The 22,879-nt window shown below is 38.2% G+C and overlaps 1 protein-coding gene across 2 annotated transcripts in view; it reads left to right on the top strand.

Moving 5' to 3' along the window:
- Positions 1-1,687: 1,687 nt before the first annotated feature.
- Positions 1,688-22,879, top strand: part of A1cf (APOBEC1 complementation factor) — a 45,562-nt gene continuing 24,370 nt past the window's right edge. For both annotated transcript variants that reach the window (XM_035443094.1, XM_035443093.1), the window contains exons 1-3: positions 1,688-1,786; positions 14,287-14,421; positions 16,501-16,631. In XM_035443094.1, the coding sequence (XP_035298985.1) occupies positions 1,688-1,786; positions 14,287-14,421; positions 16,501-16,631 (365 nt within the window). The remainder of the gene's footprint in view (positions 1,787-14,286; positions 14,422-16,500; positions 16,632-22,879) is intronic.

Genomic DNA, 22,879 nt, shown 5'->3' with positions numbered 1-22,879 from the left:
CTACAACTTAGCCAATAGACTGTAGACTTTGCCTTCAAAGCTATTAAGACAAATAGAAATAACTTTATCAGATCCTCCATGTCCTTCCTGGTCCTCCAAGATAAGCAAGGCACAGTGGGAGGATCTGAGAGCTTCCTAATTAAATAGCAACCTTAGTGACATTTAGCAAATTTAGTAACTTTTACCAAGAAACTAAAATTAGACAAAATGTAACTCTTGTAATAGTTTCTTTATAAATCTTCAAAATAGTTTTTATAGTTTTATTTATGTTTAAGATTACCTCATAGCAATTTCTACAACTGTATCCACCAACAGTTTCACCTATGTTTTAATATCCATAGAAAGCTATGTATTCTAACTGTGGTAGTACAGCCATATGACCTAACCTGAATTGTCACATAGTCTCAAATCACAACTATGGTGTAAAAGACCAACATATGGTGTAAAATTTCCTAACCAAGATAGAAAATCAAGATTAAAAACAAGGGCAGAACCTTTGGGTAGATGTTTCAATAGGTAAAGGCACTTGTTGCCAAGTCTAACTTCCTGAGTTCAATCCGGAGGACCCAGATGGTGGAAGGAGAGAACTGACTTCTACAAGTTTTCCTCTGACCTCTGTGTGTGCTTTGTGTATGTACGTACGTGTACACACACACACACACACACACACACACACTTAATTGAATTCTTAAAAAATAATGCTTTTGTAAACTGTAAATACTGAAACCTTTGTCCTAAATCTTTATATATGTAAACATGTGAGTGTGTGTGTGTGTGTGTGTGTGTGTGTGTGTGTGTGTGTGTACATATGATTTTAAAATCCTTTATCCAGTTTTGTTTGTAAAATAAATAGGCAAAATAAAAGACTCTGGAAATACATATGTCATCTGAAATAGATGAATGAAGCTCAACCTCAGAATTTTGATTTTCTACCTTAGCATACTTAATCAAGTATGCTAGTAGTGACAGCCTCTTCTTCCCAAATCTGTACATATCGTTCATATTCTTTCTTCCTCCCTCCCTCCCTTCCTCTCTGTGTGTGTGTGTGTGTGTGTGTGTGTGTGTGTTATATGCATGGGTGTATGATGTGCAAGTACACACTTAAGGCCAGAGGAAGACATCAGGCACCCTGCTCCATCACTCTCCACCTCATTTTCTTGAAACAGGGTCTTTTGCTGAGCCCAGAGCTAGGCTGGTGGCAAGCAAGCTCCAGAGATGCCACCATGGTGCTAGGGTTACAAACTTTGTACATGATCAGGGAACTTGAACTTAGGTTTTCATGTCTGAGCCCCAAGTAGTCTTACTGCTAAGCCATCTCTTCACATCCTTTTAATTGACATGAGCTAATTTGTTTGTATATTTAGTGACATCTTAAGGTAATTGAACTGAGAATGGGTGGATATGCTTTAGAGAATGGGTACTCTTCAGTTTTTGTTTCTAAAGGTTTCACATTTTAAAATTATATATAATTATAAAAGCATAATTTTAAATATGTTTGGCAAGGCTTGTTTGAATGAAGCTCTTAGCAGCTATAACCTTAATGAGTCATTTATAGGCCTATCCTAAAAATGCCCGGCACATGATGGGCAATTGTGGACTTGGCTATAGCAATATACTTAATTTATCTTAAATTTGGTTTCAGTGAGCAACCCTAATTAACCTGATTTTTTGCTGATAATCACTGTCAATGGAATCAAATCACAAATCCGGGGATGGATTGAGCGGCACCCAGAAGGAAGCAGCCCTCCGCGCACTGGTCCAGCGCACAGGATATAGCTTGGTCCAGGTAGGAACTTCTTGTGATGTCTGCTGAGACTCAACACTGAATTCAGAGTCCTGGAAACACTAGTGTCCCTTGATATAGAATTCCAGAAGCCCCTGTATACATCTCACAGAGCTTTCTTTTCAGCTCTGAAGGCGACCTTGTAGATGAAGTTCCTTCTCCCCTGGATTATACACTCAACCGTAACTTGTTGCTTGAAAATAGAACCATTATCCATAGTAATAGAGACTATTACAGTTGAAAGTATATTTTACAATATGAAAAGGCAACTAGAACCCCCAGTTCTTAGTGAGGATGAGCTTAGCTAATGTTACAGGAATTGGTAGAAAACAAAGGTCCCTGAAGATGAAGGAAGACTCCAAGATGTGGCTTCCAAGAAGGTAACATTTTGTCAGCCTAGCTATTACAGCTTGCCCACTCTAGGACATATAACAATCACTTCTGTCCATGTTGGTCCTTTTGAAAAAAACAAAAGAAAACGGGGGCCACAAAAAGGCTAGTTGTTAGGAGTTATTTACATATGATTATTGTCATTGCGATAACTTCTCTTATGGAATATATGCTACATTAAAGAGCAGGCTGGTATTAGATACATAAAAAAATATTCCATTAGAATACACAATACCCCTTTTGTAGTAAGACATTGTGAATTCACCAACTATTAGTTTTTCACCAACATACTTTTCCAATGAACTCAAATCTACCTACCATTATCAATACAAATGGTACATCTAAGTAGTAATAAAATATGCCAATCCTGCCTTTTATTAGCTATCATATTGTTATATTGTTGGAAATGCCCTAGGTTTACTTATTCTCATACTATAAATCATAAATGCATTGTTATGCACGATACAATGCCTCAAGTATTTATATTTTTCATCCCAATAAAGAGTGCTTGTCAGACTTTTTAAATATTTCATGGGTTTTTGTTATTCCATAGTTGACTTTTTAAAGTTTCATTAAGTCAAGGGAAACACTGAACTATATGTTATAGTACTTACCAAAAGCTGAGCTATTTTAAAATCAATGAACTATAAATGTTTTTATCTCTAAAATGAATGGATAATTTAAATATCTATGTTATCTTTCCACAACACTCAAACAATCACTGATAATTCTAAAGAATTTAGTCTATAAAACAAATATATTTAATGTAATTTGTCTTTCACATGTCTTCAAGTACAGTTAGCTATAAAGATGGTCTTTCTTTTTTAAACAATTTTTTTCTTCATTTTTATAATTGCAGCACTGGGAAAGCATTCAAACACTTTTAAAACCTATTAGTCAATCTTTAGGCACTTATGGTTAGTCCACCTCTTTGGTGATATAGAACATGATAGAAGTACGTAAAAATCTGTCAAAAACACCATAGAATACCTTGCTATCACAAACCTAAGTAGATGAAAGTAAGGAGATGCTTAAATAAATTATGACTGCATAGCCACTTTCTTCAATAAGCAAAATTTAAGGGGAAACTCCTACATCATACACTGCTATTCAGCTTTACTCTATGCAGCCCCCCACCCACACACACACACATAGGGTAGGGTAAGCCTCATGATATTTTAGTAATATTAAGGTAATAAGAGCTTTCTTGTGAAAATGCTGAGATTTCAGTCAAATGTAATTATGTAGGGTCAACATTCTGGCCCTGTCCTAAACACATCAGAGTGGGAAAGAATTTCTTTTCTATTTCCTGATCTATTCCTTGCTCTTTAACTGCAAGTTCTCACTTGGCCTTGAAGCTGCAGGATGGATGAAGCAAAAGAGAGTAGGAAGAGATTTATGCTTTACCAGTTCCGGCACAAGGATCTGAGGACTTGAAGCTGTAGTGACCCACTGTAAGATCACAGACACAGCCCAATTTCACTGACTTAGGACCCTCCTCTGCCCACAAGTTCCTTTCTTTTTATATATAAGTTTATTAATTTTACACTATAAAATTTACATACCAATCCCCGTTTGCTCTCCCTCCCATCCTCCCAGGTCCCCACTCATGCCCCCAACCCACCCCACACCCACTCCCCAAGGACTTTTCTTGACCCAGGCTTCCTTCATTTAAATAGCAGCCACCTCTTGAGACGATGGAAGGTAAGCCATGATAGTCATTTTAGAAATAAATATATCTAGGCATTCAAAAACTATATTGTGGGTACCTAAACTTTGCAGCACTACCTAAGTATATTTGATAGCAGAATGATTATTGGTTCTGAAGTTCTCCAATAACATGGAAGCCTAGCATTCCAAAAAACTAGTTGCTTAGACCTAAGTGTTCCAATAAATGTAATAAAAATATGTGTGCATATATAATATATACTTTAATGTGTTTTAAAATATATGCATAATAAATAATCTTGAATTGGAAATCTCTCTTGATTTGGGCTGCAAAATGTGGAAATAACACAATCAGAAGGCCTATAAACTCACCTACTCCTTATCAAGTGTGAAGTGTACAATCATGAACAATTTTCCTAATTGCTGGAGACCTTAATTTCTCCTTGCACTCTTAGCCTTGATTTTGTAATCAGTATCATCTGAGTGTGCTCATGGCCACCTTAGGTGAAGACTAGACCTGTGTATCAAGATAAAACCTCAGGCTCTATGTTTTAGGAAAATCTCTTTCGTCGTCCTAATACTTCAACATAAAGGAATAACTGATACCAAAAGGGACAGAAGACAGAATCAGTTTTTGTTGTTGTTGTTGTTGTTGTTGTTTGTTTTAAATCTCTGGACAAAAATGAAGATTTTGGTTAACTTCTGACTTGAAGGACTTGCTTTTCTGTGTCTTTCCAGTGTGGTATCAAATTCAAAACACAGAGGTGACGGGTTTGTGTTCTCTTATCACCAGCAGGACAAACACAGTTATCAAAAATAGAATTTTACAAGTTACTTAATAACATAAGCTAACCCTTAATATGGCAACTGATGCAACAATGTGTGCTTCTGAGGATTAAGAGCATAAGTTGTAACATCTCTTTTTATATAACTGAATATTCTTGGATATTTGTGCCTGAACACTTCATCAAAGTTCTCTGGAGACTAAGAAACTCAATGCACATCCTTAAAACAGAAAGATTTAAATAATTGCTATTTTTAAAAATTATATAAGGCTAACAAGTTAAACTTTAAGCTCCATAGCAGCACTACCTGATGTAGAAATATTTGGAAATTGTGTTACAGTGCAAACAGCCTTTGCCTCTGGGTGGTGAGGTTATTTGAGGTTTTTTTTTTCCTTCTATTTTTCTACTCCTAGTTAAATTTCCTAGATTTCCAAAGCCAACAAATGTTGTTTTGAGGAGAGTCAAAGGCAAAAAACATGTTTTAAGAAATTATCTATACATGAATTTAAAACTGGAAAATAAAATATTGTCTTTTATTAAGTATACTTTTTCATGCCTGATATTTTCTTTATTTTGCAATCTTTCCACACTGACTGTGGATTATTTGAGGGGGGAAAGTATCCTAAAGTAGAAAAAAAAACTATAATAAATACTCAATTAGGAAAATTCGACAATTTTCATAGAGAGAATTTCACTATCTCATCTTGATGGTGGGTACCCGGAATCACTGGGCAAATCTTTGTTTAATATTTGTTTCATACTGATAGAGTATAGACCTTCTCTTCATAGTTGGACTGCCCTGGGATTACATACCACAGATTGGTAAACAATGATCCATCAGTCAAGTGTGGCTGTAGTCTGTATCCAAATTCAATGTTGTATGCAAACGGTTCTCACATTTCAAATGTGATATTTTGTTTAAAAGCCTAAAATGAGGAGAAGGAGAAGAAATAAAAAGGAGAAGAATATGACTACTCCTAAAGTATGGAGATCTTTGTTGTAGAGATAAGATAGAGAGCAGGCAGATGGAAGAGTCCAGGTGGCAGACTAAACCAGACCATGAAAGGAGAGACGGGAAGGGAAAGCAAGAGAGGAATCACTGACAAAACAGGAGTTGCCTGGGCCAAGAGGCCAAGAGAGAAAAAGGGTAAAAAGACTGGCATAGCCAAAAATGGGTGGATTTTATAGGGAAGAGCCACTGAGAGAAGGGCAGCCCCCAGCCCACTTGCTTCCGGGACTAGAGAAGATTAGGTGGGGGCAGATATGCCAGTCACATCCTGTAACAGGTAGGGACTGAGGGATTCTGGGAGAACCTGGCAGCCAGGTCTGCTTTGGTATGTTAAATAGATAAGCCAGTCAGCCCTTTGTCCTGGGAAGTAGATGCAACCTTCTCCATTTCCCTCATTCATGCTAATTCAAGCACCTAGCCTTTGTCCTGCTCATATTGATATATTGATTGACTCCACAAAGAGGACTGTAGTTTCTACCTTTGTGAAGATTATTCTCATTGGAAAACAGAAAACAAGCAAAAAAGCAGCAACAATCAAAGATATCAGTGCCTTGGATTTGAATCATAAACCAGGTTGCATGATGGAAGCCGGTGCCCTTCTTCAGACAAGATGTCACTGTTAGGACATGGGAGCAAGCAAACCTCTCAAACAGCCATGAAGATACCAACACCGCTGGCAGAGGGAACAACATCTCAACCAAATTATGTGTCAAATGTGTAACACCTTTGGGGAGTGAAGACATTTGCTTCAAAGAATGCCACATTTAAAACGATGTTAATTCGTCTCTCACTTCCCTTTAACCGGGCATGCATCTTTACTTCTTAGCCTTAAACGTCACATGTTGACTGATTAAGAGGGTTTCTGTGGAATTATACGCTTTTATGATATATATACATATATTTTTACATATACATATATATATATATATGTGTGCATGTACGTGTGTGTGTGTGTGTGTGTGTGTGTGTGTGTGTGTGTGTGTGTATGGGATAAAGGTGATCCTGAAAGACCGCCACCAGAAGAGCAGTACTTGAGACACAAGAGAGTCGGTTGTACTTAAAATCAGAAACCTTACAAGCTGGGAGAGAGTAATATAGTCAAAGTTCTGAAGGAATAAACTGCTAGCCAAGAATGCTGTGTCCAGTACAAGCAGCCTTGAGACAGAGGTGTCAAGAGTGTCCCAAAGAGAAGCAGACAGAAGTCGTCATCATCAAGCTTCTCTTAGAAGAAGTGTTAATGGGAGATCCTGAGGACAAAAAGATACTGAAGAGTGATAGGAAAACTACCGATGGTATAAAACAAAACAAACAAACAAAAAACCTCACTGGTAAACACCCAGGCCAATGCACAAGATTCTAGGAGATTAATTCACCTCTACCTCTACAAAAATAGTGATGGTCCTACTGACAGTAATAATAGTAATATTCGCAATGAGAAATATGTAACACCAAGGTATAAATAGTAACGTCAACAATTTCCTTTTAAAAATGTGAGCACAGTTATTGGTTAAAAATAATGTTAAATCTATAGAGTTTTTTCTATGAGCCTCTTGATAATCACAAAGTAAAAACTCATTGCAGGAAGCTGGGTGATGATGACCCAGTGCTTAAAAACACTGGAGTTTGATTGCCAGCACCCAAATGGTGGTTAACAATCATCTGTACCTCCAGTTCCAGAACATCCAATGCCCATTTCTGGCCTCTGTGGGTGCCACACACACATATGTTACACCAACGTTCATACAATAAAAAACCCATATACACAGGGTATTTGAGAAGTACACATAAAATTAAAATTAATCTTTTTTAAAGCTCTCATTACACAGCATGTGGGAGATAGAGGAGGCAGATCTCTGAGTTCAAGGCCAGCCTGGTCTACAAAGTGAGTTCCAGGACAGCCAGGGCTTCACAGAGAAAACCTGTCTCAAAAAACAAAAACAGAAAAAAAAATCCCTCATTACAGATACATTTAAAAATAAAGAAATGAAAATACTCTACCAGAGACACACTGCTTAACCAAAAGAGAGAAAGTAAAAAAGGAATGAATAAGTAATTTACAAAGCAACTAAATGGAGGTAATAAGTCTTTTAAAATCAATAATTAACCTAGATATAAATAAACTGAGTTTTCAGTCTAGATGAAAAAACACAAGACCTAACATTATGCTGATTGCAGAGATTCATGTCACCTAAAGGGTATATACGAACTGAAGTAAAACAATAGGAGGATGTCCACGCACATGGCTCAGGAAGATGTAAGAAGTTGCACAGACACCTGATAACACACATGTGAAATCAGAAACTATAAAAGAAGACAAAGGTCATCAAATAATGATAGAGTCCAGATCAACGTGAGAATCACAGAGGTGACTAGTTTCTTTCACCTACACTGGCTCAGAAAAAGGCAGGCAGAAAAACCAGAGCAGCATTGACTTAGTCTTTTCCATCACTGCACATAAACATAGACTCAAGACATAGAAACTGGACTTCCTGATAAAACATAGCTTCTTGGTCCTTTCTCTTCTGTTGTGTGTTCTGGTCACCCCTTCCTTCCTGGGTTATCCAAGGACTTAGACCATCTGCGTCAGTTGTATGAACATATAGTTGAACAAGTCAAATTCTTGAAGACAGGAGCTTCCTCCCACTTGTCTCTGCAGCCACTCACAGGCCAATTTTATTTTAAAGCTCAAAGGAGACTTGCTTCTTCTAGATAGAGATGTTGGTGCAGTGTGGAAGCCTCCAAATGAAGGGACAGTTCTGTGAGCCACTTTGTGAGTGGGTCCAACATCTGTGGGAACTCCATCATCCCAGGAAAGGCATGTGATCCTGCCGCTGTTTTCAAATAACAATGAATCGGTACTTAAATCCCCTAATAGAAACTCAGCACAAGAGATCTTCAGCAGAAGGATCAGCATGGGCACAAGCGAGGCATTGTGGTGCTATCCCTCAGACTAGAAGCACAGAGGTGCTCTATTTCATCAACTTAAAAATTAGTATGAACTTCATGACCCAAACATTCAGAGACACAGACAGGGGTTTTTAACTTTGGACTTTGCTTTTAAACAATTTCAAGAGTTTCCTAAGTGCTATTTATTTCAGAAAGTATCCTTTGATATATAACTTTATCATGGGTCAAAAATGAAAGCAAATGCTATCTCTGAGATGATGTGCTTGCATTGCATCAATAATTAAATCTTGGCTGAAATTTTGGTTCTGCAAGACACAGAGCATCATTAATGGTTTTGAGAAGTGATTGATATTTTGATTTTGTAATCACCCATTCTGAGAATGCCGCATCATAAACACACACAGTACAAAATAGCAGAGGTCAGGCCATTTCAAAAATGTCTGGAAACTGTGTCCCAAAATCAAGTCAAAATCCATCTAATGATTATTTTGTGAAACCTGGCAAGTCAGTAACTCAGACAGAAAATTTTAAAAATCAAGCATTCTAACATAATAAAATCCAAAGATATACTAACTTAATGCTCACATGCTGAGGGATGAGGGTAAGGAAATATTGTCATTTCCCATAATTAAACCATTATGTTTCTGCCAAATGAGAAACTTTTGTGTGTAAGTAAAAAACACTGTAATTTGTAAGATATGATAGTGTTGAACCTGAGTGCAGGTGTATTGGGTAGCGCTCAGTGGCACAATGGGCAGCGCAGATGCCTTGTGTTTACAAACAAGGCTGCAGCAAAGTTTCAGGATGCAGCAACAGGAGAGCCCTCCCAGAAACAGGGACTCATCGTGCATTTGATTTTGAATTCATTTTTTTGGTCCTTGGGCATTGAGAAACTTTTTGTTGACACGAAATCTTTCAGTACTCCATGGTTATTGACACAACCCCACATGGAAGTCACTATCTGCAGTTTACATGCAGAGGCTACCAGTTAAATTACAGATGGTAAAAGCCCAGAACATATGACTGTGTCTGCCAAGTTCCTCACCTGTTTATATCTAAAATACAACAGGCACCTAGATATTGGAGCAATACGTCAAGATGCATATCTAGAACTACAGGTGGGCAGAACACAGCATTCCTGTGTTTTTTCCCCATAAAATGAGAATATGGGCTCATAAATCATGAACCATGGAGAACAATGCCATGACTAAAAGCGTGGTCTTAGATTTCACTTGTGTCTCTGCCATGAATACTATGCGCATGAGTTTAGGTGCACTCTGTGTCTGGGGTACCTCATTCACACATGAGGAAGACTGTATGAGTTAATGCATTCGTAGACGTACATAATGCCTGGCTCAATGATATCGAACTGTTGTTTTGTTGTCGTTTCTTTTATGTGTAAATAACAGGAGTCAATTCTGGCTAGTCAAACAGAAAATCTGATGTTAAGAAGGGTATTATGTCTTTAAAAATTTGGATGTTTTTCATTTAAATTTTTTGAGAATTTCATAACTGAGTACTGTATTAACATCATTGCTACCCTTTCCTCTTTCCCTCCAAATTCTCCCATGTCCATACTCCCAACTCCCTCTCAAATTCATGATCTTTCCTTCTTTATTATTGCTACATCCATGCATACAAGCAACTCTAAATGAACTCAACATGTTATAATTGCAAATATATATCCATTATTATATATTATATATGCATATATTACATATATCATGCATTGCTCATATGTACACGTATTTAAATTTCACAAGGTTCCATGCCCAGATGCTGATGAAAGTTTGGATTTTGAGAACCAGGTTAAGGGAAAATTTGTGTGAATGAAACCCAAAATAACATCACAGATTTATAACGATGAGAAAAATTTTACCTACCACCACCAAGTGCTCAATACTCAAGTTTGAACTTTTACAAATTTTGTACCAGAATTCAGTTTTATTACTACTAAGAACCACAGTCACCCAAGCTGCAAAGAAAGCTGGAAAAGCAAATAGCTGACATCTTTGACGCCTTCAGAAGGTAATAGGTTCTGAAGCATGATGGACAAAATAAACAATTTGTTTGTAGCATTAATTCTAAGATTTATTTCTCAGAATGACCTATCAAACTGTAATCTGGTTCTATTCAAGGTCAAGAAGATGGTAGCCACAATTTCATCATGAAGAACTTGAAATATCTGTGGAGGAGGGAATTCTAAACACTCTTGACATAGGCTAAGTTACTAGGCAGCCTCAGCATGCAATACCTAAAAAAGAAACAGGATTCATAGCTAGGACTGGGTCTTCAGTTTTTAATTAGACAGTTTAAAGTTTTCTACCTATTTATGTGGGTGCAAAAACAGAAAGGGGTTTGAGAAGCTGCCTGTAAAGAAAGGTAAAAGTTCCCAGAGTTTGATAAACATCCTCTCATATTAAAAAAAAAAAAAATTCTAAGAAAGTATTTCTAGTCTTTTTCTAAACTATTAATATGTTTGTGTTGCTGAGGAGAATGAGGCCCTGAAGACATCATCCAGAAGAGAAAGGCACAGATTTAGTCTGGCTTTACCTATTTTAAACTCCTGAGCTATAAAAATAGGGCCTGAAATACCAGTCCACTGTCCTTGCAGAGTGATGGAAGCTATTCTGACCCTGTGACTAATGCCCAGCGCCTGCCTCAAATTGCTCTGGACTTCTGCTGGTGCATTCCAAGCCTAGTGGGTGGTTCCCAGGGCAAATGTTCCCCATTGCTTGAACTTCAGGGCATCTCTAGACTGGTTGGACTCTGCAATGCCCAAAACTATTACTGGGTATTTTCTTTCATGTGTTTATAGAAACCATAAAAATACAATTAATAAGCTTCTAAAGCACATAAGCAAATGGAGCTCTCATACCCATATACATTATTATTTTCAGCAACTACAGCAATGAAGACAATATAAATGAGCCTTAAAAGGGTCACTCTGCTCATTGCTTGTTTATTTTCAATTCAAAGGAAACTCATGTAATCAAAGATTCTAGAAGAGCCACTTTGCCACTATGGAATATGAGTTCAATTCCCTCAATCTAAGGGGTAAACATATTGTACAAATTTATGCTGTGTAATCTAACAATTAGTTAGGTATATAAATATCTGAAATGTACAAGAAAGAATATAGGAGGGATAGCCATCACCCAAATGGTGACATTTGGCTCAGGGAGGGAATTTTATACAGAGGGAATTTATACATTCATATATTCTTCCCAAAATGTGTAACTGAATGACTGGGAGTTGGAAAGAGTTTTAAGTGAGGCAGAGCACTTTCTAATTAATGGCAGAACAGACATTTTCTTAGGTTGAGTTTAACGTCTGTGTTGTTTGTAAGTCCCTAGGCCCTCCAGCATCAAGGCTGTAATATGTAGGTATTAAGCCGATGAATTCAGGCTGACTTCCTGTGTTCAAACCCTGGCTTCTCTGCATAATGACCTTATGACCTCAGCAAATTACTCTGGAACCTTGTGTCTTTTGCAAAATGGGGACAGCAATAGCTCCTGTGCCATGACACTGCTTTGAGGCTAGAATGCTATATGACATTCGGAAGCTGATATCCAGGTATTATCTAGAAAACCAGAAAAGAAAACTTTGAACAGATGTCAAATTGACATGTTTAGAACACTCTCAGTTGAGGTACAGATACCACTTTCTTGGCAGGGGTGGGGGTGGGGTGAAGGGTGTTGTTGTTGTTGTTTTACTAAGATAAAATATGTCATTTCTCAGGTTTGTTGGTGATGTCAAAGTTTTGCTGCTTGATAACTCTTTAAGAATATAGGGTAAGAAATTACAAGCATTCTATAGGAGAAACTCTAAAGATTTAGTAAGATGAAATATACCCAATGGCTTGAAGCAAAAAGTAACCAGGGCAATACATCCTTTTGTTGTATTATTTAAAACAAAATCATATAAATTAACTCAAAATAAAAAGGTGAATCTGACCACAGACATTTTTTAAAATTTAAATTAAAATAAAACTGTGATTTAAAAAAAAAAAGGTGTTAGAGCAAACTCTGACAAAATCATTGAAAACGAGGGCTGGAGAGATGGCTACAAGGTTAAGAGCACTGACTGCTCTTCCAACAGACCTGACTTCAATTCCCAGCATCCCCATGGCATCACAACTGTTTATAACTCCCATTCCAGGATATCTGACACCCTTATACAGACATTCATGCAGGCAAAATGGCATTGCTCATCACATAAAAAAATAAATCATTTTTTAATAAAAATAACTGAAAACTGAAGTTGGTATAGATAGAGCCTAAAAGTAATGTTACAAGCTGCTTCACTTTTTTAAACAATAAGCAGCCATCTCGAAAAATGATGTTTTTAAACTAAAACATACCTTTCAAAAGTATACACAGAACACATTTGGGAAGGCACTTTCTGCCAGTAATTACTTTTAAGGATGGTGGGAGTGATACACTGGAGCATTTTTTTTCTTTCTGTTCTGTATATTATGATTGCTACACAACCCTATGCATCCTGGCACAAAACTACCTAATGTATTAATGGTGACTTTTGTAATAAATGTCATCATTTGAGACCTTTAATAGTCACAATAAAACTGGCATTCTAACCATGCTGAAGTGCATTGTGGCTTGTTTATCTTCCTCCAACAAATCAACTTCAGCAGACCAGCCGCCTCAGACTGTGCCCACACTTTGGTCTTTAAACCCTTGGAAAACAGATAGTTGGCACCGAAGGAAAATGCCAGTGTCATTCCTCTCCAAAAACAACATTTATTATGTCTGAGAGAAATACAGAAGTCAGTGTTCTTTGAAGTGAGAACATCATTGCCCCACCCCATAAAAAGGCATTAGGAAACATCTTACCATGCTGTCATCTTTAGAAACAGACTTAAATCCTTCAGCAGCAATTGAACATCTCCAAGTGTTAATCTTCATGTCTTTCTATTTAGATGGTCTCTATATTGTTTGGCTTATGAAAGATGGAAGAAAAGAATCAATAACAACTGAGTATTAATTATAGGCTAAGGGACCAACCTTGCCTATTTGATGCAGGTTACCCTCTGGGCAAAGACTGCTATTACACCTACTTTGCACATGAGAAAAGTTATTTGCCTAAAGTCCCACAGCTAGTGAGTAAAGAATGGAGTCAGTACACTCCAGTTCTAAGTGTGCTGCCACTACACACAACCATAAAGTTAAATCAGAGCCCAGATCTCAGTGACTGTCAGATCACAAAATGGCATGCCTTTGGGACATTTATACAACTGGACAACCTACTTAATCATTAAGAAACTGGGACTGAGTTAGGTATTTTACTACAGTAAGATGAAACGACAAAAATAATCACTTAAAACAAAAGACAAGACATAAAGCCAGACTTCATTTCTTTGTCTAGACCTGAAGTGGGTTTTGGATCACTTTTCTGTATTAAGGTACATACTCTCACTCTAAAACATTGTACCTGATGAGAAATTGTGTAAAGACATTGAATAACTTCTTGTATTGTTCAGCATTTTACAAGTGTCAATCATGTTTATCTTGAGCAAGCCTTTGAGGCAGAGAAGGGTTAAGATTCATATAGACATAGACAAGTCTTTAATTCTTATCTTCTGCATGTCAACTACTATTACTTGACAATGACATAGTTCCTCAAATAGACCTTAACTAAAATGATTTTTTAAAAATAAGGAAAACAAACTAAAGATTTTGATGTTTTCCTCTCTCCCTCATCCATCATCTTCCCTGGACACACAGGAAAATGGACAAAGAAAATACGGTGGTCCTCCACCAGGCTGGGATGCTGCACCCCCAGAAAGAGGCTGCGAAATTTTTATTGGAAAACTTCCCCGGGACCTTTTTGAGGATGAACTCATACCATTGTGTGAAAAAGTGAGTCCAAATTTAAGTTTTTGTTTCAGGAGAAAAAATATTATTCTCTTTGGTTTGCCTTTACTATTTTTCAACTTTTTAAAAAGCTCTATGTAAAATGTATGTACACAATGTGTGTTTGTGTGTTTATGTTCATGTGTGTGAGTGTGGATGAAGGCAACACAACACATGTGTGGAGGTCAGAAGATAGCATTGGTGTCTGTCTTCACCTTTATTTTGTTTGAGTCAGGGTCTCTTATTGTTAACTACTTGTATAACCAAGGCTAGCTAGCTCATGGACTTCCAGATTTCTCCTGTCCCAGCCTCTCAGCTCACTGTCGGAGCCCTGGGATTACAGATGTGTTCTGTTGTATCTGGCTTCACATAGGTCTTCATGCTTATAGGGCAAGCACTTCACCCACTGTGCCATCTCCCCAGTGCCCAGGTTGATGATTCTCTCCCCACATACCTCACATCAAATATGGACAGCATTGAAATCTTCCCATCCACTAATGATTGTCCCCTTATTACCTGTGCCTTTGCCCAGCTCTTTGCCTTGTTGAACTGATAACTTGAACAACCATGGCTGACAACTCTCAAATTTCATATCTCTTCCCCGTCTCTCTCTTGTCATCTGAATCACTGCAAATTCAATGTATCTAACAATACAGAACAGTACAGCAATTGTCAAACATAAGATACTGCTCCAACTTGACATCTTAATATGACTTTATAAAGTGCAGCATTTCATATAAGAAATTATGCATGCTTGTCATAGCTTAAATTTGTGCCTGTATGTATTTATTCAAATAAAATTTTCTTCTGCAAGTAGACTCGATTGAGTAAGGTTATCTTACTTAATGCACTGAACATATTAAGAACATAGTTATTCAATGTCCTCACATGATTACTAAGGAAAATATTTCCTTCATTCCAAACGGCATTTTGATACTATTCTCAAAATTTTAGAAAAAAATACAGTCTTAAAGTTAATTTTTAATACTTTGCCAGGTGCATTTAGCATGAGAATTTGGCTCTTCCCCTAAATGACAAAAATCAGTTGTCATGATGTGCAGCCTTCGGTTCAAAGCCACTGATTTTATACACAGAATCTCAGAGAGCATACCAAAAACCCTGTACATGTTTTTATTCTGAACATGAGAATGAGAATGGGTGACACATGAACCAGAGGAAAACATTCACTCTTCCATGGAGAATAAATAGATGCTTCTCAATGAGTTCTTTAGAGTTGAGTAGAGTGAGGTTATTCAGAGAGCAGCCAAGAACTGAGGAATGAACAGGCTTACTGGCATCTCCTCGCATAGACCTACTGTATGTTTGAACCACCCTGCTTACAGAAGTTGGGGGTAATAAACTGCCTAGCTTGGATTAGTTCAAGATAGTAGGAGTCCAGGAGAAGGAGAGTAAGGGCAAGCAGAAGGGTGATAGAATGGACGGAAAGCAAGTGCTCTTTTACTGTGAGGTTCTGATTTCCTGTCAGTTGTATTAAGACTAGCATTCCTTTCCAACCTAGAAATTGCTAAAATAAGAGACCTCCCTATGAGGTACATTATATTCATTCTGACATCATGGCAGCCAGGAAGTTAGTTTAGCAGGTCCCCAATGAGTATCCGTGTTTCCTGTTTTAAATGTCAGTGACAGACTATAACCAAGTAAAGGTCAATCCAGGGAGACATTAGAAGACAACTCACAAGGCCTGTGTGAATCTAGCAAGAAAATGTACTTCTGAAGACAAATGCATTTTGGTCTCCCTAAGACAGTACATAAATCTCCAGATAGTTGTATGACAAAGGTCATTTGCTCAACCAGAAGCACAATTCATCAGCTGGGGCTGAAATGCCATTTGTCTATATTTTAATCTTGGTTTTTCCCAAGAGTTAGATAACTAATCTGAAGCCACCATAAAAGTATGCAAACCATCCCCCATGGATACAAATGTCAAATATGGCAGGAGACAGTTCAGTAAACATCGTGTGTGTGTGTGTGTGTGTGTGTGTGTGTGTGTGTGTGTGTGTACCCACATATACATTTGGGAGGATAAATCTGTAAATAGGAATGTTTTGTTTCTATTCATTGCAGATTGGTAAAATTTATGAAATGAGAATGATGATGGATTTTAATGGCAACAACAGAGGCTATGCATTTGTAACGTTCTCAAATAAGCAGGAAGCCAAGAATGCAATCAAGCAACTTAATAATTATGAAATTAGGTAAGTTCCTCATCTTCTAGACTCAGAATGAATCCAGAAATTCACCTGTGTCTGTTTCCTATCAAATTTATTTAATTGAGTATTGCACAAGTTAGCCAAACTGGATAAAATGCTAGATCTTTCCATGGTGAAAATGATCTGGCTAAACATTTATTTAGGCTTATTACTGTGTGATGTATTAAAGTTCACAGAGATAAAGTTTATTAGTTAACTAATTTCATTAATATGTATTGAATACTGCTCAGGAGATAGAAATATATCAAGGTATCTGCTGTTCCCATAGAACACAAACACAAAGATGAAGTAAAGATGTTGAAAACATAAAACCAAGGAGGGATAGGTATGTGAAGAGAATGCTACTTGAATTTGACTGTTTTAAGAAAATACTGTCTGAGAAAGTAAAATTGGATCTGACATTTGGATGAAATATTCGGTCAAGACAATCAGACCCAAACAAGGTTATTAATGGGAAAAAAGCAACAAATAGAAAGCACAAAATTCCTAAAATTAAAACAAATTTGATGTTTGGCATGTTTGAAAGAGAGTAAGAAAACTCCAGAAGGGGAAGGAGATAAAATAGTTAAAGTCAGTATAACTGGAGAACATCATCCCTGCTGAAGAATCAGAATTTACTAACATAACGACCTAGAAGGAGAAAAGAATTTTAATTAGCTTTATGGATTTTGAAGCATTGTTATGGCTGTTGGATAGACAGTGAACAACAGTTGAGCCGGGGCTGAAAGAGGGAAACCTTGTAGAAGGTTGAAGTACATTCTAGACCTAGATAAGGAGTGATGACTGATGATGACCCGATGAGGGATCACAAGAAAGTAACAGAAAGGATTAAGAACTAGATAGACATACTGGGGAAGCTGGAAGAGGGGAGCATCGTGACTAGATAAGGCATTTAAAGTGTGAGTGCACCCAGAACTGAAGGATAGAATATGGGATTCGGGTTCAAGTGTCTGTGAGAGTGGGTGTGCCATTGGGATGGAGAGACTAGGGGAAAGTGACTGTATGGTAGTGGAAGCAGGAGAGGAGTCATGGTGACAGCATTTCTATGACATTTAAAACCATGGGGCCCCAGGAAGGCCCCAGGACATAACTGGCAATGTAGAAACAATAATCTGTTTTTATAAAACTGTCTGGGTTCTTTTTTTGTTTTTTTCGTTTTGGTTTTATGAGATGGGGTTTCTCTGTATTGCTTTGGAGGTTGCCCTGGAACTAGCTCTTGTAGACCAGGCTGGCTTCAAACTCACAGAGATCTGCCTGCCTCTACCTCCCGAGTGCTGGGATTAAAGGTGTACACCACCAACGCCCAACAACTGTCTGGGTTCTAAACTTCACTTGAGACAAAACCATAAATCCTTTCTTAAAGGAAGCCCTAGGCCACCTGAGAGGACCAGTGAAACAGCAAATCTTTAGGTCAACCAAGCTTCACTTAAGGGCCAGCAAGTAGTTTAGCCTTTTTGCCAATCAATTTCATTTATTTTATTTAAGATTTACTTTAAGTGTGTGTGTGAGTGTGTGTGTGTGTGTGTGTGTGTGTGTGTGTGTGTGTGTGTGTCCTCAGGCATGTGTGTGTCCTCATACATGTGTGTGTACATGCATGCACGTGCCTGCAAGCCTGCAAAGTCTAGAAGAGGCAACTGATCTGCTACGGCTGGACTTACAGGTGGTTGTGCTCAATCCTACATGGATGCTGGGAATCAAATTGGGCCCTTTGTAAGAGTGCATTGCTCCAGCCATTGACCCATCTCTCCAGCCCCAACTTTTCATCTCCTGGCTTAAATTGTAGAGATCATTCAAAGAGCTTCGAAAACTTCATACTGTCCTAACCAAGAGATGATAAAAGTTACCATAGTTCAAACCAAGATCCAGTTTTCCACATTTATCCCTCTTCTACAATGCAGGTGAAATTTAAAATTGGCAGAGTCCTAAATCTGATAAATGCTGAGTGACTTTCTCTCTAATGTTTTCCCTACTTATATGAAAGTACATGAGGTCACAAGCATCCTTATAATCCTGTGAAGTGATTAAAAGCTAGCCTTGGCCATCCTGGAACTCACTCTGTAGCCCAGGCTGGCGCTGAACTCACAAAGATCTGCTAGCCTCTGCCTTGCAAGTGCTGGCATTGAAGGCATGCACCACCAAAAATCCAGCTTCAGTTACATAAAGAATGACTGGCTGTGGCAAACTTCACTGCTCAGCTAGTCAATCTTAAGGTTGGATTCTGAAAGAGTCTGAGAGAAAGCACAAATATGCCTTCCCTCCCACACATACCTCTACAAACCCAAAAGAAATCTGTGTGATGTATAGACTATATTCACAATTAGGAGACCTAGAGTGTTTTCCCCTTTACCTTCTCAGAACATCGCTTTTATCCTTGCACTTGGTCACATCACACAGAGATGTTCCAAACATCATACAAAAATAATATACACTAACAAATGTGGAAAGAGCTATGCAAAACTATAATTTAACCTTGCTTTCAAATATCAGAATTATAAAAAATTATTTTATGATGAAATCACAAATAAAAGCATTCAGGGGGCTGGAAAGATAGCTCAATGGTTAAAGAGCACCTGATGTTCTTGCAGAGGACCTGAGTTCAGTTCCCAGCACCCACATGGAAAATAACAAGTGCCTATAACTCCAATTCCAGGGGTTCTGACTTTATCTCATAGCCGCCTAGGCATCAGGCACAAATATGATGCATATACATGCATGTGGGTACTCACACATACACATAAAGCTAAACAAACAAACATTTTTAAAACAAATTAAGAGCTATACCATTTTTAAAAAATAGTTCTGCTAGATTAAGGTAGCCCCTCAAACAGAACTCATGTCCTAGTTCTGTGGTTTCAGGGATGGCAAGATTCCCTTCCCTGGGTCTTCTGTGAAAGAAGGATGAAATATCAGTAAGGGCTAGCCCAAAGTGCCTTTTGAGTTGAAATGCACATGGAATTGGTTGTGTAGGAGACTGATAACTTGGGGTATCTATTCAATCCATAGCTACCCACTGGGGCCAGCCAATACTACTGAAAATAGAGAAGGTTTAAAAAATAAATACCATTGCACTACTGAGATGACTGTTCATTAACAGTCTCCTCTTGAATTTCACTGTCTTTTCTAGAAAACTCATAAGATGTCATAAAAAGAATTAAGATAAAATAGCTAAATCTCTGCACCTCAAAGGACCAGGTGCTCTGTAAGATAACTGGCAATTACAGTAGTGGGAAGTGGGGAGGAAAGAAAGGAAAAAAAATATGGTAAAGAATTTGGAAAGAGAAAGTGGCCAAGATCACAGGCCAGTCTCCTCTTGGAAGCCAGAAGCAAAGTAAAGGAACAGAGAACCTTTACAAATTATGAGGTGGGATAAATTCAATATGAACTAGTCAGGAAGAGACCCAGAGCTTCCTTCACAACTTCCGTTCTGCCTTGGTCAGTCTGCTGGAGAGAAAATCTTCCTTCCAGAAAGGAACAAGAACCTGTAATTTGCTGTCAGCCACTATTTCTCAGGGGATGGATGAGGCTATTACCCAGAAAAGATCCACGGTTATCACATCATCTTCCTCCCCATCAAATATTCACAGAGCATCCTCTGAATGCCTGGCTTCTGCAGACATTAAAGTCATGTCCTAAGCTTGTGAGAAATTGCATTTTGTCTCCAGGCAATTCTGGGAAAGGATGTTGGCCAGTCATACAATTTAGACATTTTAGACTCCTCCCATTAGCAACTGATACCGGAAGAGCCCACAAGCCATCAAAATATGATCTCTAAATAAGTGAGAGATGTATTTATGCTTTCTTAAGTAAAATTTAAAATACACATAACTAGGGCTAAATTTAAAATACACATTACTAGAGCCCACCCAGCATGCACGAAGCCTGACTTTTAATCCAGGGGCCACATAAGCCAGTATGGTGGTATACAATTGCAATCCCAGCACTTGGGAAAGGGAGGCAGAAGAATTGGAAGATCAAGGTCATAGTTGGTTGAGTTTGGAACCAACAGCCTAAGCTTCTGCCTAAATAAAACAGAATGAAATAATAAATCAAAAGACAACAGGAAGATGACTTTATGAACCCCATTCTCACCCAAGAAAGCACATTCTCTGCAAAATGTGGTCAGAGTGAGATGGGTTTGTCAATTCTGACTCCTGCCCTTGGCTCCTCTGCAAAGGATAAGCAATAGCCAGACAGTGACCCCTGACAATCAAGAGCCACTAGTTCCAAGAAAAGCAGACTGGTCTCCCACTTGCCTAGAGAAGACCTTTTACTCATGACAAGCAAGGAGTTTTTGTTAAGGATACTTCATTGTTTTCAGTAATTCAAGTTATTTATAAAACCCATAGCCTAATTTAACACATATAAAACATCAAAAAAGCAAATAGTATACAAGTTAAAACTATTCATCCACACTGGGCATGGTGGTGTACCCCTTTAATCCCAGAACTCAGGAGGCAGAGGCAGGCAGATCTCAGTGAGTTCAAGGCCAGCGTGGTCTACAAAACAAGTTCCAGGACAGTCAGAGCTGCTACACAGAGAACCCCTGTCTTGAAAAAAACAAACAAACAAACAAAAACCCAAAAAACTATTCATCCATAACCCTAGTGCCTAAGATACTATGTTGATACTTGATTATCTTTCTAGATTTTCTACATATTTTTAAACAGAATGGCACATATTTATTCTTACATTCTTTATTTTAAAAAAAAAAACTGATCAGTGTAATGTAGAGTGCTTCGTGATTGCCAAACATGTTTCCATGTTACTATTATTGTTAATGGCTGCAGAGCATCCTTCAGTATGAAAGCCCATCTTCCCTTTACTACAGGTTCTCAGCCAGAAGCAACAATGTCCACCCTTAGAAGACACTTAGAAAGGAGAAGACATTTTTGGATGATTTGACCGTTGTTCATCGGCATGGAAAGATCAGATGCCAAGGGTCAGGGCCTTAGAGATGGTTTAGCAGTTAGGAGCACTGCTATTCTTGTTGATGATCTGATTCGGTTCCCATCACCCACATTATGGTTAACAACTGTCTGAAACACCAGTCCCAGGAAATCCAAAACACTCTTCTGATACACACACATAGGTGTGGGCAAAAGACTCATACACTTAAAACTAGGAAAGTAGTTTTAAAAAGTCAGGGATAATGTACTATGGTGCTCAATGAGTCAGTGTCCAGGCACAAGAAAATATCATCTCACCAAAGCTGCCTTAGAACATGCCTGTGCTGTGAGACACTGCTCATTACAGTTTGGATGTTTTAATGATGGTGACCATCTTCATACCTACGGCTTGGGCCTCACTTTTGTTTGCTGTCTATTTCAGAGGAGCACTGTTCAGTCTTTTGTCAGCTATCCATGCCAGCGAAGGCACCTCTATCTTACTAATAGGCAAAGCCACAAAGTAGAATAAACGAGGCCCTGGGGCCAATTTTACCTCTCAGAATCAGTAAGACCCTTAACCAAATCACTTCATTTCTTGGAATCTCAAGTTGTCCTTAAAACAGCAATCACGCCTATGTTACTCATCCTGCAGGCTCTTTTGTATGGGACAACTAACATAGGAAAATCATCTGTTACTGACAAGAGACTATTTCTATTTTATTTTATTTTATTTTATTTACTTTGTGTGTGTATGTGTGTGTACCATGAGTGTGGAATGAATTCATTCTAGCCTGCCTCCATTGAGTCCAGAGATAGAATTCAGATTAACAGGCTTAGTAACAGGTAACTTTACCCACTGAACAATTTTGCTGGTTCTTTTCAATTTTGCTTTCATTGGGGTTGGGGAGGGTTAATAATGATCACATCAGAACAGCTTCTCAGCCTGGTGATGATATACATGAATCATGAGGCGTGGCAAACCCCAGTGGCATAGGTTAAGGAGAAGTGAGGAACAGCGCCTAGTATAGCAGCCTTGGTACTGGGATATGGGGAAGCGGTGAGAACCGACGGCAAGTGGAGAACCCATATCCAGTCTAAAGAGACCAGGTGATAATAAGCTTTTCGTCTATTTTTCTTTCTTAAAAAGTTCCGAGGTCAGGACTGCGTATATAGACCAGTGGCCTAATCTACCAGGCACTGCAAGGCCCTGGTTTCAAGCCACCAGAGAAAAGGGTGTTAGTCTGTATTGAAACATCCTTGGACCTCTAAAGGAAACAGTCTTTGAAAGTGGTACACATTAGCAAACCTCCGTTACACGTGGATTCTCACCTACGAGAACTGCATTTT

This window comes from Cricetulus griseus, chromosome 3, assembly GCF_003668045.3.
Source record: "Cricetulus griseus strain 17A/GY chromosome 3, alternate assembly CriGri-PICRH-1.0, whole genome shotgun sequence".
In the NCBI taxonomy this organism is placed as follows: Eukaryota; Metazoa; Chordata; class Mammalia; order Rodentia; family Cricetidae; genus Cricetulus; species Cricetulus griseus.
Note: the sequence above shows the minus strand (reverse complement) of the source record. Positions and strands in the feature narration are given on the sequence as shown.